We start from the raw sequence: 17,543 nt of genomic DNA, 5'->3' as shown, positions 1-17,543 counted from the left end.
AAAATGATGAAGACTTCACATGCACTCACCAACCTGTGAGTGCAGCAAATAGGGGTATACAGGACAGGGGGCCTCAGATCTAGAACACCTAGAAGCTAGAGGTGGGATGGAAAGAACAGTAGACAGAGAGTCTGGGGACCTGAATTCCACCCCTGGCTTTGCAACCTGCATCCTGTGGGACGTCGGGCAGTTCCCCCCAACCCTCCTCACTTACATGAAGTGCTTGTTCCCGAGGATGTGAAAGTCTTCTGCTCACTTCTCTACTGTTGTAATTTCAGTGGGGGCGGAGTCAGACCAGGAAGGAGCCCTGAGGAAGTGAGTTTTGGACAGGATCTTGAAGAGTGGAAGGTTAGGGACATGGAAGAAAGAAATGCTCACACTGAGAGGTTGGCAAAGGCAAGCAAGGACAAGAAGCAGTTGCTGGCTAGAGATGGCAAGCTCATCTGCTGCTGAACGCTGGGTAGAGATTAGGTTTGGCACATCTGTAGTTCTTTTTTTTTTTAGGATTTTATTTATTCATTCATGAGAGACACACACAGAGAGAGAGGCAGAGACACAGGCAGAGGAAGAAGCGGGCTCCCTGCAGAGAGCCCTATGCAGGACTCGATCCCAGGACCCCAGGATCACAACCTGAGCCAAAGGCAGACACTCAACCACTGAGCCACCCAGGTGCCCCAGCATCTGTAGTTCTCTTGGGGTCTCTGGTTATCCAGGTTAGATGTGGCCTTAAAAAAAAAAAAAGATTTTATTTATTTTAAAGAGAGTGAGAGCCAGCACACAGAGGGAGAGGAAAAGCAGACTTCCCACTGATCAGGGAGCTCAACATGGGGCTCAAACCCAGGACCCCATGATCATGACCTGAGCGGGAGGCAGACACTTAAGCAACTGAGCTATCCAGGCGCCACCAGGATAGATGTGGTCTTAACTAAGAGACTTCTCTGCCCAATGGCTAAACTCCCAGAGGCCCCTGTTTCTGGGAGTCATTGAGCACTGGGCTCCCTTTCATAGCTGTGGCCTCCCATGGCCTTGGAAGGGCAATCCAGCAGCAAACCCCTCCTGGAGGGCAAAGTGGTGGAAAGGAAGTACTTTTTACCCCAGGTCTGGAGATTCTCAGACCTCTAGGGGACCATCGGGTCCTTCCTTCCTAATTCCCACCTGTTTGCTACCGCTATCCCCACCTTCTGTCTAGTTCAGAAACATTGCAAGCCAAGGAGAATGGTGAGCCTTATAAATTTGTGTGCTGGGGCCCCTGAGTGGCTCAGTGGTTGAGCGTCTTCCTTTGGCTCAGGGTTTGACCCGGGGGTCCTGAGATGGAGAGACTCTCTGTAGGGAGCCTGCTTCTCCCTCTGCCTGTGTCTCTGCCTCTCTCTGTGTCTCTCATGAATGAATAAATAAAATCTTAATAAGTAAATAAGTAAGTAAGTAAGAAAGTAAGTAAGTAAATAAATAAATAAATAATCCGTGTGCCAGGGCCCTGTGTGACTTCGCTCTCCAGATTGCCAAAGCCTCGGACGCCAGCCAGAACTCTGGTGACAATTATGCCATATCAGACTTAAAGCCCACAGCCTGAGACTTCCAAATCCTAGGGTTCTTCTCTTCTTCTCCAATGTTGTCCAAGCCCCTAAGTCAGAGCTCAGCAAACTTTTCCTGCAAAAGGAAGAAGAGTGAAGACTTGAGGCTTTGCAGGCCGTGTGGGGTCTGCTGGAACTCTCCAGCCCTGTGTGTGAACATAGCTATATTCCAACAACACGTTACTTACAGACACTGAAGTTTGGATTTTACATAATTTTCATGTGTCACCAAATTGTCTTTCTTTTTTGAACTTTTCCCAACCATTTAGAAGAGTAAGTAACTGTGGGGAGCCTGCTTCTCCCTCTATGTCTCTTCCTCTCTGTGTCTCTCATGAATAAATAAATAAAATCTTTTTTAAAAAGTGTAAATACCACTATTAGCTTGTGAGCTGTACAGTTGGGCTGTACTTAGCCTGCAGGCATGGCTTGCGAACCCCTGCATGGTTTGCAGCTGATTCAGCCAAACTCAGGTGGTCCAAGCCTTTGCTTGATCCTGGCTTTTCCGGCTAAGATGGCTTGGCTTAGCCTTCAGGGGTGACACCAGCTTTCAGCTCCCCCACAGTGGCCTTGTCCTTTTGGCTTTTCGCTCTCTTCCAAAGTAGCTTGAGTGGAGGGTGCTGGAAAGATATCCTCTCCCCCATCCACCCAGGGTCCCCCACAAAGTTGTTCTCTTTCATCTGTCAGGTGGGTGCCCCGCACCAGTACAGCACATTTCCATGTTCTCTCTTCCAGCTCTGAGCACCGGGCCTTGCCAGAGCATCCTGGCCTCTACTAGCTCGGACAGGCCTCGTGACTTTTTTCTTGTTGAATTCTTTTTTTTTTTTTTAAGATTTTGTGTATTTATTTTATGAGACACACAAGAGAGAGGCAGAGACACAGGCAGAGGGAGAAGCAGGCTCCCTGCAGGGAGCTCAATGTGGGACTTGATCCCAGGACCCCAGGATCATAATCTGAGCCAAAGGCAGATGCTCAATCACTGAGCCACCCAGGCACCCCCAGTGTTCTTTTTATAAAGGGAGACCTTATATGCTAGGAAAGCTGGGGCAAGTCAGCCAGAAGTGAATTCTCGGGAAGGAGGGATTTTAAGTTGGGCTCCAGACAGCAAGAAGGACAGGGATTGAAGGAGGGAGAGTGAGAGGAGTTCCAGACAGAAGCAGGAGAGCCTGAGCTGTGAGCATGTGGCAGTGAGGGGAGAGGCCCACCCAGAGGCCATTTGAAGCAAGAAAGTGAGGACACTGGGAAGTCAGCCCGGGTGGCACATGAGTGGAGGGATTGGTGTACTACATCCCCAGCAACTGATCCAGATGAGCTTTTTTTTTTTTTTTTTCCAGATGAGCTTTAAGGTAACTTAACAGGATGGTGTGGGAGGAGAGCTCAGGGGCCTGGCTTCCCACCGTCCATGCAAACCTCAGTCCTATGCAGGTGACTCCTCCATCTGTTTTTTCGACAAACACCCAGAAGCTCCCACCCAGAGCCAGGCATGTTTGACTTGAGGGAAATATCAGGGGATGGTTGGGGGAAAGCAGAGGAAGGAAGAATGTTGAACCACATAAAGCTCCTGCCCTTTAAAAAACGTAGAGTAGGAGAGAGAATACACACACACACATTACAACCCAATGAGGATAGTGCTAAATGCCTCATGGGAATGTGGATAGGAATTCAGGCAAGGTAGAGGTAATGAATAGGGGGCAGAGGACATGCGCAGTCACATTCTATGGAAGAGAAAATATTGGAGGATGGCCTATCTGGACCTGTGATGTGTGGGGGAAGGGCTCTTCAGGTTGAAGGGACCCTGGGTAAAGAGGATGCAGGCAAAATATGGGGCAGTGTAGACAAGAACTCAGTTTGGCATGAGTTTTCAATGCGGGGGGAGGGTGTGTGTATTATTGGCATTACTTGGGGGCAATTCTTCATAGTATGAGTCTGTCCCATACAAAGTAGGTCTTGTAGCATCCTGGCCACTTCCCCTGGTCCTCCCCTAATGCCAGAAGCTGCTGGCATTCTCAACACCCCCCCAGCCCACTGGAGCCACTAAGTAGGTTTGTGAAGGCAAGCAGGAAACTATAAACTCTTGGATTAGAAAGGTAGCCAGCGGTAGCCAGACCATGGAGGGGCTTGAATACCAGGACAAGACCTTGCCCTTTGGGAAATGAGCAAGGAATGGCCTCTGCACATTTTCCAACAGGGAGGAGGTAAGATCCGCTTTAGAAAAATGAATTTTGGAGCAATGTGCAGGATGAATGGAAGGCCTAAGAGGCAGAGAAATCTGTTACAACCTCTTGAGATCTTTTCACCCAAACAATCTTCAGTCAGGGTGGGCTGCTTTGCTCACTAATTATTGGTGGATGTCAAAGGTCAAGGGGAAGTCTTACCAGCTTGTCACCCTGCTGATTGCCGGGATTTAGCATTTGCTAAATCAGGATTTGACTAACATTCCCTTTGCCTCTTCCCACCTTTCAAATCAACCCACCTGGGGATGCAACTTCTCCATTGGTCTACAAGGGCAGAATTTGTGTAAAAGTAGCAGAAGTAAGGAAAAGGCAACCCATTGAGAATCTTTCTCTCTCCTGCCCATCCAGGGTCCACTGCCTTCTTAGTAAGTGACCTCTCAGTGCTGGAACAAGGAAGCAATTCAGGCTGACCAAAGGAAGGAGGAAGGCACTCCCTACTCTGGCCCTTCCCCGGCCAGGACAGGACATGGCTTTTGATCCAAGGCCCAGAGAATCCCGAGCTGATAGAAGCCCATCGTGGCAGCTTCTGAAGAAACCTAGAGGCCATCAGGGGGCTCTGGGCTGAGGAGCCAGTTAACATCACTTGAACATTTATCAGAAGAATTACTTGGAGGAAGTCAAGGCAGAATGAGGCCCCTGGGCTGCCAGTGGCATCACCCACAGCAGGCCAGCAAAAGGCCAACCCAACAGGAAATGGCAGGCAGGCCAGGAAAGGTCAATCCAGCAGGAACCTGGTCTGTCTGCAGCTAGAAGGGCTGGCCTCGAGGCAGAGAGGACCCAAAAGCTGTGGAGGGCTCCCTTGCAGGCACCTGGAGGAAACCCAATCTCTCGCCTAGTGCAAGAAACACAACTGCTCTTTTTTTTTTTTTTTCCACAACTGCTCTTTTTAAAAAGGGCCTAGAGGGGATCCTTGAGTAGCTCAGCAGTTGAGTGCCTGCCTTCCGCCCAGGGTGTGATCATGGAGTCTGGGGATCAAGTCTCACATCAGGCTCCCTGCATGGAGCCTGCTTCTCCCTCTGCTTGTGTCTCTGTCTCTCATGAATAAATAAATCTTTAAAAATAAATAAATAAATACATACATAAATACATAAAAATGGCCTGGGGAGGAGGGAGTCTCCTGCCCTGCCCCTTGCTGCCCTCACCCCCCAATCCCCCCCAGGGGTGTCTAAAGCAATTAACAGCAGGAAAGGAAGAAGGTGGCAGCGTGAAAGCTATTGAGAAATTATGCTCCCTGCTCAGGTTTTTGTTGTGCTTTGAGTACAGGCACCTCATCATTTGCAGGCTTTGCTGTTCTTACAGCAAAGAACAAGTAGGAAGAGACACCCTGAGATAAAGGGTGGCAGGGCAGGTGAGTTGGCTAGACAGGGGTTCACGGGTGCCAGGACCAGGCTTTGGTGGGAGATTTAGCCAGGCCCATAACACTTGTCTGAGTGCTCCAGGAGGATGGGAGGGGATTAGACATACCCATCACCCCCCCATCCCCGCTGGAAGGCCCTGGGAGGGGAGCATGTGCAGGGATGGGGGTACTGGGTCCCTGCCTTTCCTGGCTGACCCGTGGCCCTCACTTGGGGGTAGGGGTCGTGAATCCAGATCGGAGACCAGCCTGCAGAGTCCTCTTAAAGACTGTTTTCCTCAGCCAGGGGGTGAGCCCAGGGATCAAATTGAGTGCAGAGATTAAAGCATAGTCCACCGGAGTGCTCACTGCACTGCTGTTTCCCTCTTGTTCCAAAAAGGATTTCAGGTGGGTGATTGGTACATTTCTCAGTGGTAGGTTTGCTTTCCCTCACCATCATCCAAAACCCATCAAGTTGGCCCCCTCAAATGCCAAATCATTTCTACATCAAGGCAAAACAGAAAGCAATATAAACCCACGTCAGAGCACCTGGAGCCATTCGGTGAACATCAAAAATCAAACTGGTGTGCCCCAGAAGCAACTGCACACGCATATCCTGTGCCATTCTCTCCCCTCCTTTGAGGGTTGGGCATTACTGACAAGGTGGTGGGCAAGTCCACAGCAACCAGTTAGAGGAGTAGTGGCACCAAAAGCCAGAGCAAAGGTGAACTCATCTCCATTCACGTGGCCTCCTAAGAACCCATCTCATGACAAACCTCACCCAACACCACGGAGATTTTCTTCAGGCTGGGGCGGATCTGGAACACAACACAAAGCTAGGTTTTCTGAAACCAAAGCATTTTCTACCTTGCTGGAGGCTCTGTCCCAGCTGGCGATGCAAACACGTGCACACAAAACTGCTAGAATGCTCTGTTCTGATCCCAGGGCTCCCACGAACAAGAAAGCAAACCCCCAAGACTGAGCTGGAAAGTTCTGGGTGTTATTTATTGACAGCAGTTTACACACATTTTTTTTTCTTCCCACGGCCATTTCCTTCAAAGCCCAGGCACAGAGCCCTCTGGAAGGGCAGTCTCTGAACAAGGGAGCCAGGAACGCAGGACGCACACGTCTTTGGCAGGCGTGTTCAGACTCGGCAGGATGCAATCCTTCAAGCTGGAATTCCGTCGGGGATTTTGAGACACCGAGGTGGGGGGTGGAGAGGAAGTCTTCAGCAGGACTCAGGTCAGCATCCAGGCTTGCCTGCTCACTCTCCAAGTCCATCCCGGCTGCAGGACTGTGGGGGGCAGCACATCAGGCCCACCCACCTTCACAGGGGCAGACGCTTCAGTCCGTGCCCCGCTGTTCACACCTGCTTCCGCTGGCCCCGCAGTTAAGAGAGAATCAGCCTTATGGTGAGAGACAGATTACTTCCTCTCTGACCCTCCCGGCAGCTCTTCAGCTGGGTCTGTGAAGAACCCCTGGGAAGCACAGAGACCTGCACTTCTGGTTCAGGGGCGTGTGCCGTCTTCCTCAAATCTTGCATGGATGACAGGCTGGAGGCTATAAGCGTGCTCAGGCCAGCCACTGAGTTCCCTGGCCCAGCGTGCAACAGCCCTGCCTCCCCTGCCAAGCGCCAGTACCTAGGCTGAAGTGCCAACCGGCCCTGGGCTACGTAGGCACTTGGCAGTTTGGGGGGGGGGGGGGAGGGTGGTGGATCAAAAAGTGGATGGAAATAGGAACAATGAAAAGGCTTCATCTGATAGTGATTAGAGATCTGAAGTGATTTCACTTTTATTTCCTTCACTTTAAGCCAATCATGAAATTTCACAGTGATTTCTGGGGTGGGGGCAGAAGGATGGTGGTATAAAGAGTCGTCAGGGCTGTGGGGGCCCGAGGACAGGCAGGCCAGGCAGGGCTCACTGAGGCAGCTGCAGGAGCACAGACTGCCCAGCCGGCAGGTAGGTGATATTCCGAGAGCGTGACAGCTGGTACGCGATGTCCTCTGCAGCCTCCAGCTTGCGCAGCTCGATGAGGCCGTCGCCTGCTGTGGCGAGCGAGTTGGCAATCAGCTCAGCTGCCTTGGAGTCGCCCTCGGCGGAGATGATGGCCGCCTTCTTCTGCTGCTCAGCCTAAGAAGTGGGGTTGGGGGAGACCAAGATCACACCTTAGGGCGCTGGATGGCAGGCAGCGGCCTTGGGAGGACCAGGCTACACACTCTCATGGGCTCCTGCAGGGACTCTGGGACTCTACCTCCGCCTCTTCTAGACTGAGCTCAACAAGCACTGTCCACCCACCGCTCCTCTTTCCTGCAATGCAATGCCCGCTTCTCTCCAGTGCAGGGACGCATTTCTGTTGGCTGTGCAAGTATCTGCCTTATTTCAAAGTCCTTGTTAACACTAATGGCAATCTGGCTCAGCCACTTTACTCTGAGCCAGGAGGATCCAAACCGAAGAAAACAGGAGAGAGAAAAAAGGTAGGATCCATCCTCAGGCTCGCCTTTCCCTCAGGTCCCAAGTCAAACACACGTGTTTGAGGAAACGGAGCAGCTGAGGAGCAGCAGGCACATGTGATGCTCCCTGGAGTTGCCCCAGAGCTAACCTGGTTCCTGACCAGGAATCCCAGCAAGAGAAGGAGCGCTCTAGGATTTCCCTACCCCGTATCAACAGGATGCCCTCTCTTAGCAAGGCACGACTTGGTCGCAGGAAGAGGGTACAGTAGCAACAAATGTTAACTGAGCAGCTAGTAGGTATTCCCAGGTACAATCTTAGACATGTTCTAGGCTCTGGAGTCAGGAGAGAAAAGAAAAAACCCAAAAAAGTCCCTGCCTGCACAGTTTACATTCTCTAAAATTAAATGTTGGCCACTCACATATTGCTCTTTTTCCTGCTTCAAAGGACTAAGGGTTTCTGGATTAGAACGAACCCGAGAGAAGCTAGTAGTGGGGAGAAGGGACAGCAAGAAATGAATATACTTTTGCAGAGACCACAAGACCAGGCTGCTATGCAAATACATCGTGTCCCATCACACTCTGCCACATCTGGATGGATTTAGTGCTTGAAAAAAAAATCCAGTGACGATAGCGCATCTGGTGCAACGTTTGATCCTTTCCCGCTGTCAGCTTTCACTGTGTAACTACGGTTAAAAATGATTTCTCAGTGAAGCTGAAAATATTCCAGGAGAAAACATTTTTATTTGCAGGAGAGTGTTTTTGATCTTAGGGAAGTGGAAGAAAAATGACCCTTCGGTGATTTAGGAACATAACTTCACATATCCCTGACTAGCCCCCAAAGACTCTGGAACCAATTGTAGGAGTACGGTCCCTACCATCCCCTTCCGATGATCCCGGAAGAAGAGATGACAGATGATGAATTTCCAGGCCACCCAGCAAACCGGGAGGCCGAGCACAGGAGAAAGGGGAGAGAGGCTCCTGCCATCTGGTTGAACGCTCACCTTTTCCACCACAAATCTGGCTCTCTCTGCTTCCTGCTGAGCCACCTGTTTGGCTTCTACTGCTTCTGTGAACTCCTTCCCGAAGGTCAGATGCGTCTAAGGGGAGGGAGAGTTCGCGAGATGAGGCCGTGTAATTGCTCAGGCAGTACTGCCGCGAGGCCCCCATGGCCGCTGGACGGAAGAGGCCAGGAATGGCTCTAGCAGCTGGAGGCCTCTGTGAGGCCAGAACACCGTTCCACCTACACATCCGTGTCCAAACTCAGTTCACACCCCAGAAGCCTCGGCCTCCCTCACGTCATTCTGTTGTCCGCAGTGTGGAGATCTCAAGCAGAAAAGAGCCCCTGGGCACCGGAAGGTACCTGCTCAATCGACCACCTCCCAAGGGGAGGAGACTGTGGGTTCTAGGACCCCCGCCTCTAACTAGTGCTCATCCAAAGTCCTTTGATGGCCTGTTCGGAGCCTCCAGAGAGGCCAGATGGAAAACTGAGCCCCTGAGAGGGAAGGATACAGCTGGTTCTCAGGGATTCTAGGGCGTGATGCTCTCTGCTTATGGCTTAACCAGTCCACTTCTTTCTCATAGCAGCCCCACCACAAAACAGGAAGAGGATGAGAGACAGTGGAACGCAAATCATGGTATTCCCCATGTGTGAGTGCTTCTGGTAAAGGGTTTAAGAGGGAAAGCAGGGAAAACTATTGTTTAGGGTGAGGGTTTACAACTCTGACTACCCACAGACCTTCCCTACTAACATATACCACTGAGACTTGGCGATAGTCCACAGTGACAGTGGAAATGGGATAGAGCTCAACTCCTGATGCCTGGTCTAGAGCAATTTACTCATTTATCCAACTTTTTATTAAAAAGGAAGAAGTGAAGGGAAATCTATTTGCTTCCTCTCTCTTCCCTGACCCTCCCAAAGTTTGCTTTAAAAAAAAAGAAAAGAAACATAAGCAGCTCAAAACTTCTCAGGAGTAAATCCTAGTCTGTCTTCCACAACTTTTATCATGCCTCACTCTTAAACTGCAGCTGTTCTACTTTGCCTGTCCCATTTCTGGACTCGTGTTCAAAGTCTGGGGAAGAAACTACAGTCCTGAGAGTGAAAAATGAAATGTGTAATTAAGAAATAAAGTTTCTTTCTAAAAGGGCCAGGTGAGGGCAGCAAATTCCCCATGAAATCTGATTTTCTTCTCACACCTCTTAGATATGGTTTCTTGTGGTCAGCCCACATTTCCCCAGAATAGAGAATGTGGTTAAAGTCTAGCAAAATGCCAAGCTTCTCCGTAGGTTTTACTTAGCATTTTCTCACAGTCAACCTGTTTAGGTTAACAGTGAGTGGAAGAGCAGCCTGAGGAATTGCTCGTTAGAGCCGAATGGCTGCAGCCTGGCATCTTGCCAGTAGAGGGAGCGCATAAGTCCTTCCGCGGCTGCCACAACCACTACCGCTGGCGACCACTGACGTGAGGTGGAACAGCACCCTGAGGGTCAGTGCTGGGTGTTATGGAGCAGGACTGTTTAAACAGCTGCACAGATGCTGTGGGGGGAAATGGTGCCTTTCCCTAGCGATGCACAGGAGAACCAACAGGAAACACTCTACCTCACTACCTGAACAAATCACTCCAAATGATTTTTCCCAGAGAATCCAGAAACACGACCCCTTCCTCTCACCCTCCTTGATCTGAAATGCTATCCTGCCTGTATTGTTTTCTGAGTTATGGCATTCAACGTCCTATAAATATATACACTATACAGTCTCCAGAGGCTAGCTTACACCTCAGAGATGCCCCTTGCCCCTCACACCAGCTTTGGGGGAGTAGAACCACTCATTTACACTCTATCACCTTTCACCAGGGGTTTCCAGAGGTCACTCTGCTGAGCTTCAGACTGTAAGTGTTAGGAAATTCCCAGGAGTTAGGCTGGGAGGTCTGCACCAGGGAAGAGGACTCTCTGAGTCCTCTCTAGCCTCCTCAGACAGTTTCTTCTTGCATCAAACAGGGCTAACGACATTACTTCCTAGCATGCTCCAGAGAACACACTCATAGCGTTGGGAAGGTGAAAAATCTAGTGGTTAAGGACCCTAAATCAGGTAGGGTTAGAAGTCAAAAGAGAAATGTGTATGGTAGAGGGGAAGCAAAAGAACCTTCATCTGAAAACAAACCCAAGGAGACTGCCTCATAGTCAAGAAGTTTCTATGTTTTGAGTCTCACATCTAGGAAAATAGAAGGCAGGACCATTAGTGTCCACAAGGAAATGGAGCCAAGCACCTGAACAAGAACCACAGCCCCTCCCTCCCAGGCTCCCCAAGGATCTTACCAAGGACACGTCATCCAGGATGAGCCCAAAGGTTGCTGCTCGCTCTGTTAGGTCATCGCTCACCTGTCTGGAGACCAGCTCTCTCTGGGTGATCAGTTCTCCAGCATCAAAGCGAGCCTGGTTCCAAAGAAGGGCAGAGGAGCCAGTCAGGATGATGACGAAGCAGAAAGGCCAGGAAAAGTACTGCATGCCACATGCCAACCTACCCACTGCCACACTCTTCCTGCCACCTATCTCTTAGGGTCTGGGCTCTAGGCTCCAGGCTGAGGCCCTGTCACTCACCACCACTGACTTGAGGATCTCTGTAGTGATAGACGGTAGCACCCGCTCATCATAGTCCTCCCCAATGCTGGTGAAGATGCGAGGAAGCTGGCTGGCGACTGGTCGGAAAAGGATGCGCAGGGTGATGTTGACATTCTGTAAATCTTAGGGTAGGGGACAAATGCTGGAGTTACAAATTAAAACCACAGTGGGCTTCCAGATGACCTCTCCTATGCTAAATTTGCTATAATTTGCAAAGTAAAGTTGTTGATTTTAAGACCCTAGAGGGCAGGAGTCCCTATGCATAGCTTCTGTGCACAGGGACTCAGCAGAGCACCAGAGTTAAGAATTCTTAAAGGTTTATGGTGAAGACAGCTTTCAGTAGGTCTTCTCCTGCTGCTCTGATAGAAGCAATACAGCTTACTTGTCTAATTTGTACCATGGGATGTTTGAAACAGCATGTTTTAAGAAAACAAGCCAATACCAAGAATATTTGGTGAAGCCTTTCCAAGGCCCCAGTCAGAAGTATGTCTTGGAGAGATTATCATGGGTCCAGCAGAAACAGTTCACTCTGGCTGGACCAGCAGTCCAAAGGCCTGGGCTGCAGTCCTACCCTGCTGTTTACTAATTATGTGACCTAAGACTTAGCCAATCTCAGCTTATTGCCTCCCCCCACCCCCCTGACATTTCCTGGTCTCATCTGCCTTCCAGGAACATTGGGGGTAAAGTGAAGGAAAAATGAGATACAACAGCACCATGTCAAATGTGCAACAGATGTTAAGGGGTTATCAGACTCATCTGGAGCATGCTTCTCATTACTTGTCCCAAGCAAAGGAGAAAGAGGAGGGTGAACGACATTAATTACTTCCCCTGACTATTCAGGCCTGCCTGAGGCTAAAGCACAGTCAATGCGCTTGCAGTCATCAAAGATATGGACCAACTGCCCACCGCATAGTTCTGAACCAGGCACCCAGAAAAGTGCGAAATGCAGACACACTAGTTCCTGATTTCTGGAAATTCCTATCAACAGTTTCGAAGACGAGGAAGTAATGTATCCTTACAACAGTTGTAAAATAGCAGGGAAAGCAATCCTGAAGAGGCGCCAAGTTTAGAACTATGCTTTTCAGTTAAATTTTTATTTTTCTCGATTAACCTCACCCCACCTTTGATCTCTTATGGGAGGCAAGCCAGACTCCTGACGGGCCAGGAGCTACAGGCCAGGTTATGCAATGCTAACTTACCTGTCCCCTCTTTTGCTTGACACTCATCTCTTACTAAAGTCCCAGCTCAAACTAAGTTCCTCCCAGGAGCCTGTGCGGTCACCTGTGGGGGCTAATTGCTCTCTTCTCTGCTTCTCTTGGCCCCACGTCCTTGGCTGTAGAACTCACTTCAATTACTATAACTCCTTGTTCACGTCTACATCGCTAGCAAAACTGAGCTCCCAGAGGCTCCTGCTTCAGTTATCTTTGAACCACCCCCACCACGCAACCCAGCACAAAAGCAGGCACGGTCATTGTAAGCACACATCTTCCAGAGAATAGCACCAAAGGCATCAGATGTTAGCGAGATACTAAACCAACATCTACACAACCCTCGCATCCTGCTGCACAGAAATGTCACTGAGCCCAGTGTCTGCTAATCCGTTTACTGCCTGTGTACTTCTTTGTGTATGACGGTGCGAGAATGGGGACGGCTCTTCATTTTAGGCTCACTGGAAATACAGTGGCATGTCAGCCACCAGGAGACTGCTCCCAGGGACTCAGGTCCCTGCCTATGAGACAACAGGGTGAGAGGTACCCGGGTGGCTCAGTCAGTTGAGCAGCTTACTCTTCATTTCAGCTCAGGCCATGATCTCAGGGTCATGGGATCCAGCCCTGTTCTGGGCTCCCCACTGGGCATGGAGCCTGCTTAAGATTCTCTCTCCCCCTCTGTTTAAAATTAAAAAAAAAAAAAAAAAAAAGAAAAGAAGAGATAACAGTGTGAGGCCAGCACACTGGAGACAGAGGCCTTGGAGAACAAGGCAAAGTGCAGGTTGGCAATGAAGGCACACAGAATGGCTGGAGCCTGGTTTACATAGTTACTCTGGGGTATGAGAACTGACAGGAAGGGTCGACTGAGGGTGCAGAGGCACTTTTAAATTTCTTTGAATCTGGAACACTACATACCTCTTGAAACATACTTCTGTGTATTTCTCTAAATGTGTACAGCTGTCTGTGCATGTGCCTTAAACATATATTCCTATGAAGCTGTGCTAAACTTTTCTAGAAAAATATGTAAGGAATTCTTATTAGGTGAGGCTCAGCTTCTTCTGGATCCTATAGCAACCCTTTCACACACTCTACTTTGTGTGACCCACACACAAGACTCACCTTTGCTACCAGTGATTACTGGCACATTACGTGGTCGAGAGCGGCAATCAAAGATAATAGGTTTCTGTACCCAAGGGATGAGAAAGTGAGTCCCTTCTCCTACCACAATGTCCTGTACTCCACGGAACCGGTCAAAGATGACAGCTCTGTGGCCAGCATCCACTAGGAATGAAGGATAATGACAAGTCAGAAAAATCCCTTCATCTTTTAACCAAAAAGCCTCTCTTTGAAAACTCCTTGGTGCTTTCCGATTATTTATTAACTCTCCCCTCTCCTGCTGTCTTCTCGCACTTCTGATCTCTAGCAGCTTCTAAATAGCTACAAAACTCAGCAATCCCCTCCTCCTATCCCAATGTCTCTCCAAGGACTCTGGTAATAGGATCTATTCTTCAGCATCCTTTCTCCTTGAAACAACTGGCTGCTGATTTTGATTAACTATCCCATCCTCCAACAAATCTTCAGGAAATCACCTCCTAAAACTTCCTTCCAAAACTCACCAAAGTCTTCACCATTACCACATTCCATCCTGGTTCCAATTTAAGTCAGTGTTCCCAGAAGAAGCACCCTCACCATGGAAATCCTAAAATGCAGAAGGTCCCACTCTTTCCAAGAGCTTGGTTTCTCTCAGGTTTTAAGGGATTATAGAGCTGTTCTTTTGATTCAGAAAGAAATTAATGATGGTGACTACTGTCTAGTTGTGCAGAGTGGCTACAAAGATAGCACAGAGCACAGAGCTGTGCCACTTAAACCAAGTAAGCTTTTCTTGTCAGCTGCTGTCTCTGCCTTATTAGACTTCAGAGTTGCTCCAAATATCTTCACTCTGAAAAGTAATCTTCCTCTTGCCAGACAGTCACACATGAGGCCAGATCAATCTACTGCTGCTTCCCAACCATGAAAGTCAGAAAATATGAGTTGGAAGCAGTCTTAGAGGTAAAACCAGTTGAGTCTTACTGTTTGACCAAAAAAGAAGCTGAGACCTAGAGAGGGGGAAATGGCTTGCCTAAGGTCACAGAAGAAAAGTCAGCTTAAGCTCCTGCCTCACTGTTAAAAGCTGGGCAATGGGCAGCCCAGGTTGCTCAGGGGTTTGGTGCCACCTTCGGCCCAGGGCGTGACCCTGGAGGCCTGGGATCAAGTCCTGCATCAGGCTCCCTGCATGGAGCCTGCTTCTCCCTCCGCCTGTGTCTCTGCCTCTCTCTCTCTCTGTTTCTCATGAATAAATTAAATCTTAAAACAAAACAAAACAAAACAAAAAAACAAACAAACAAAAAAAAGGCTGGACAATGCAGGTATTTTGTCTGGAATGATCCAAATGCAGCAGAGTAAAAGTTCCTGCTCAGGTAAGGTCACCAAAGGTGACCACACAAAGCAGAAGGGGATACGTGAGATCTCCATTTCAGCTAGCCAGTGAGATTATTTAATCTATTTAATTTAGCCAGCAATTATTTAATCCTCACACCAGTGAGATCCTGACACTGTGCTGCAGCATCACTTCAAACCTGTAAGAGCAACTGGGAATGTTTAACCAACAAGTAGGCTGGGAAGCTCTTTGGGAAGAGAGGCTGTGAGAGAACCAATGGCTACAGGACAGAGGCTCAAGTGACAATGCAACCATATGGTGTGGGATGGCAGCAGGTGACCCTTTGGGTCACAAACATATTCACAGACAGTGGTGGCCACCAGGAGTGTCACATCGGCTGTGCAAGCCAATAGAAATCCTCCGACAAAGGGCAGTGACTCCCTTCCCCCAGTACCTCACCATTATACAAGGCAGAATTCACCACTCCTCCTGCAACAGCTAAGGCCAGGCCGAACTTGCCAATGGACTCAAACACTTTGGCAGCCATATCTCCTTCTGCTGGACCCACTCACACCTATGGGATAAAAACAAAACAAACAAAACATCTTGATCTCAAAATTCTAAGAGAAAGCCCTGAGACACCATATTCACTTCTCAAACTGGCTATTTATTTCCCCACTTTTTTTTTTTTTTTAAAGAATTTATTTATTTGACAGAGAGAGAGAACCATGTGCACAATTGTGCAGAGAGGCAGTCAGAGGGAGAGGGAGAAGCAGGCTCCCCGCTGAGCAGGGAGCCCAATGCAGGGCTCGAACCCAAGACTCTGGGATCATGACCTGAGCTGAAGGTAGACCCTTAACCAACAGAGCCACCTAGGTGCCCCTATTTCCCCATTCTTCAAAGCTCTAAATCTCGCATGGAGGGACATCTAATAAATAACTCTACAGCTTGGAAAAGTGCAGTATTAATTCCTCTGCTTTCAAAATTTTTCCATTTCTTCTTTCTTTTTCTACCACTAAGGAAAAGGGGTCTGGGGCACTTGATTCAATAACAGGAATGAGGTATGGGCTTGCTACCCACAGAGAATTTCACACCACACTAAACCACCCTTCCACTTCCTGGACAAGTGGGCCCCAAGACGAAGGTTGTATATGGTAGGGTCTGTGCAATTCTGGTTTGGAAAAGTAACTCAAAGAATGTGCTACATGGTGATTCCAACAGCATAAGTGACACTAGCAGCTACCTTTAATACCAGGAGGCAGTCTTCTAATGGCAATTATTTAACCCTCACACCAAACCCTATGAAGCAGGTTATTACAGATGAGGAAACCGAGGCACACAGCAAACTTACAAGATAAGCGGAAGATCACAAAGCCATTTCGTAGTGGAACCAGGACTAGAACCTGGAGGTCTAAGTCTAGGGTAGGTATGACTTAACTCCTCACCATACTGTGTTTCTCCGCTCCAGTATTAGGAATGACCTGCCATGGGGCACCTGGGGGGCTCACTGGTTGAGCGTCTACCTTTGGCTCAAGTCATGATCCCGGGGTCCTGGGATCCAGTCCCGCACCAGGCTCTCCGCTGAGAGCCTACTTCTCCCTCTGCCTGTGTCTCTGCTTCTCTCTGTGCGTGTCTCATGAAATTAAAGTCTTGGGAAGAAAAAAAAAAAAAAGAATGATTTGCTATGATGGTAGCAGGATCTGGGGAGCATCCTGGGACCAAGATACCGGAAGAACCAATGGGGCAAAAAGGCTCTCCAGAGCTGCACTGCAAGGGAGAAGCCGGGAAGAAGTGGGAGGGCGGGGCTAAGGTCACGACGGACCTAACTTCAATCTACTCCCGCACACAACTTTATTAATGCCCCGCCCCAGCGTCGTCGTCCACTTAGATTCAAATCCTCCCCCCTCCCTCCCTCTCAGATCTGAGGCTTTCTTGATCGCTCCCGGTGTGCTTCACTGTTCCTAACCTGAGGCCAGGACACACAGTTCGGACCTCTCAGCTTTTCCATTTCCAACAGCTTCTGGATTATTCCTCACCCCGCCCCCATGCACGCCTCCCTTACACGACGCAATTCCTGGCTGGTCCCGGGCTCACCCCCCTCCCCTCCGACGCGAGGCAGACCGACGCACGCATCCTGCCCGCCCAAATTGCGAACGGGAACGCAGAGCGGAGCTGCAGAGGCGCCCGAACACCAGCCGAACGCGTTCCCTCCATTCTCACCTGCTTCCACTCTGACCTCCACATGAATTCCCCAGCCACACGTACCGCGCATGCGCTGGGCAGCCCCTTCTCTTCCCCGCCCCCCTTCCAAGATCCGGGCCTCCGATTGGTGGGAAAGAGCGCTGTGCATTCTGGGAAGGGTGGCTTGCGGCCTCACCCTGGTTCCCCTGGTCTTCGCAAATGAACTACAATTCCCAAAGAGCCATTTAATGTCGGGCCCGCGCTGGAAAGCCTTTCCTCTTTGGTGGGTAACGTCGAAAGGTTGTCGCAAAGCCTTTTGGGGGCTGTAGTTTTTTGGGGATAAATGCACGTGCTTGTCCTGAACCTGTGCTAGAGCCTGCAGGAAGGTGGACCTTAGGGCCCTCGGAAGAGTCGCTGGGCATGCGGATGGTGGCGGCAGGGATGGGCTGGGACAGGTTTATGGCTGACGAAGGAGGACGGGTGGACACCCTGGGGAAAGTTGTAGGTAGATAACTGGTGGGCTTAGAGACCTTGAGGGGAAG

At 49.6% G+C, this 17,543-nt stretch overlaps 1 protein-coding gene across 2 annotated transcripts; it reads right to left on the bottom strand.

Moving 5' to 3' along the window:
* Positions 1 to 6,119: 6,119 nt before the first annotated feature.
* On the bottom strand, positions 6,120 to 17,169 carry PHB1 (prohibitin 1). Of its 2 annotated transcripts, none has more exons than XM_077852835.1 (7): positions 17,041 to 17,169; positions 15,280 to 15,394; positions 13,524 to 13,685; positions 11,176 to 11,318; positions 10,894 to 11,010; positions 8,586 to 8,681; positions 6,120 to 7,264 (listed from the first exon to the last, which is right to left on the bottom strand). In XM_077852835.1, the coding sequence occupies exons 2-7, from the start codon at positions 15,365 to 15,367 to the stop codon at positions 7,052 to 7,054; spliced, it is 819 nt and encodes a 272-aa protein (XP_077708961.1). In that variant the 5' UTR covers positions 15,368 to 15,394; positions 17,041 to 17,169; the 3' UTR covers positions 6,120 to 7,051. The 2 variants fall into 2 exon arrangements, with proteins under 2 accessions (XP_077708961.1, XP_077708962.1); XM_077852836.1 differs by lacking the exon at positions 17,041 to 17,169 and adding an exon at positions 16,344 to 16,368.
* Positions 17,170 to 17,543: the final 374 nt, after the last annotated feature.

Source organism: Canis aureus, chromosome 16 (assembly GCF_053574225.1).
Source record: "Canis aureus isolate CA01 chromosome 16, VMU_Caureus_v.1.0, whole genome shotgun sequence".
In the NCBI taxonomy this organism is placed as follows: Eukaryota; Metazoa; Chordata; class Mammalia; order Carnivora; family Canidae; genus Canis; species Canis aureus.
The sequence above is the reverse complement of the archived record's forward strand: the minus strand, read 5'-3'. Positions and strand labels throughout refer to the sequence as shown.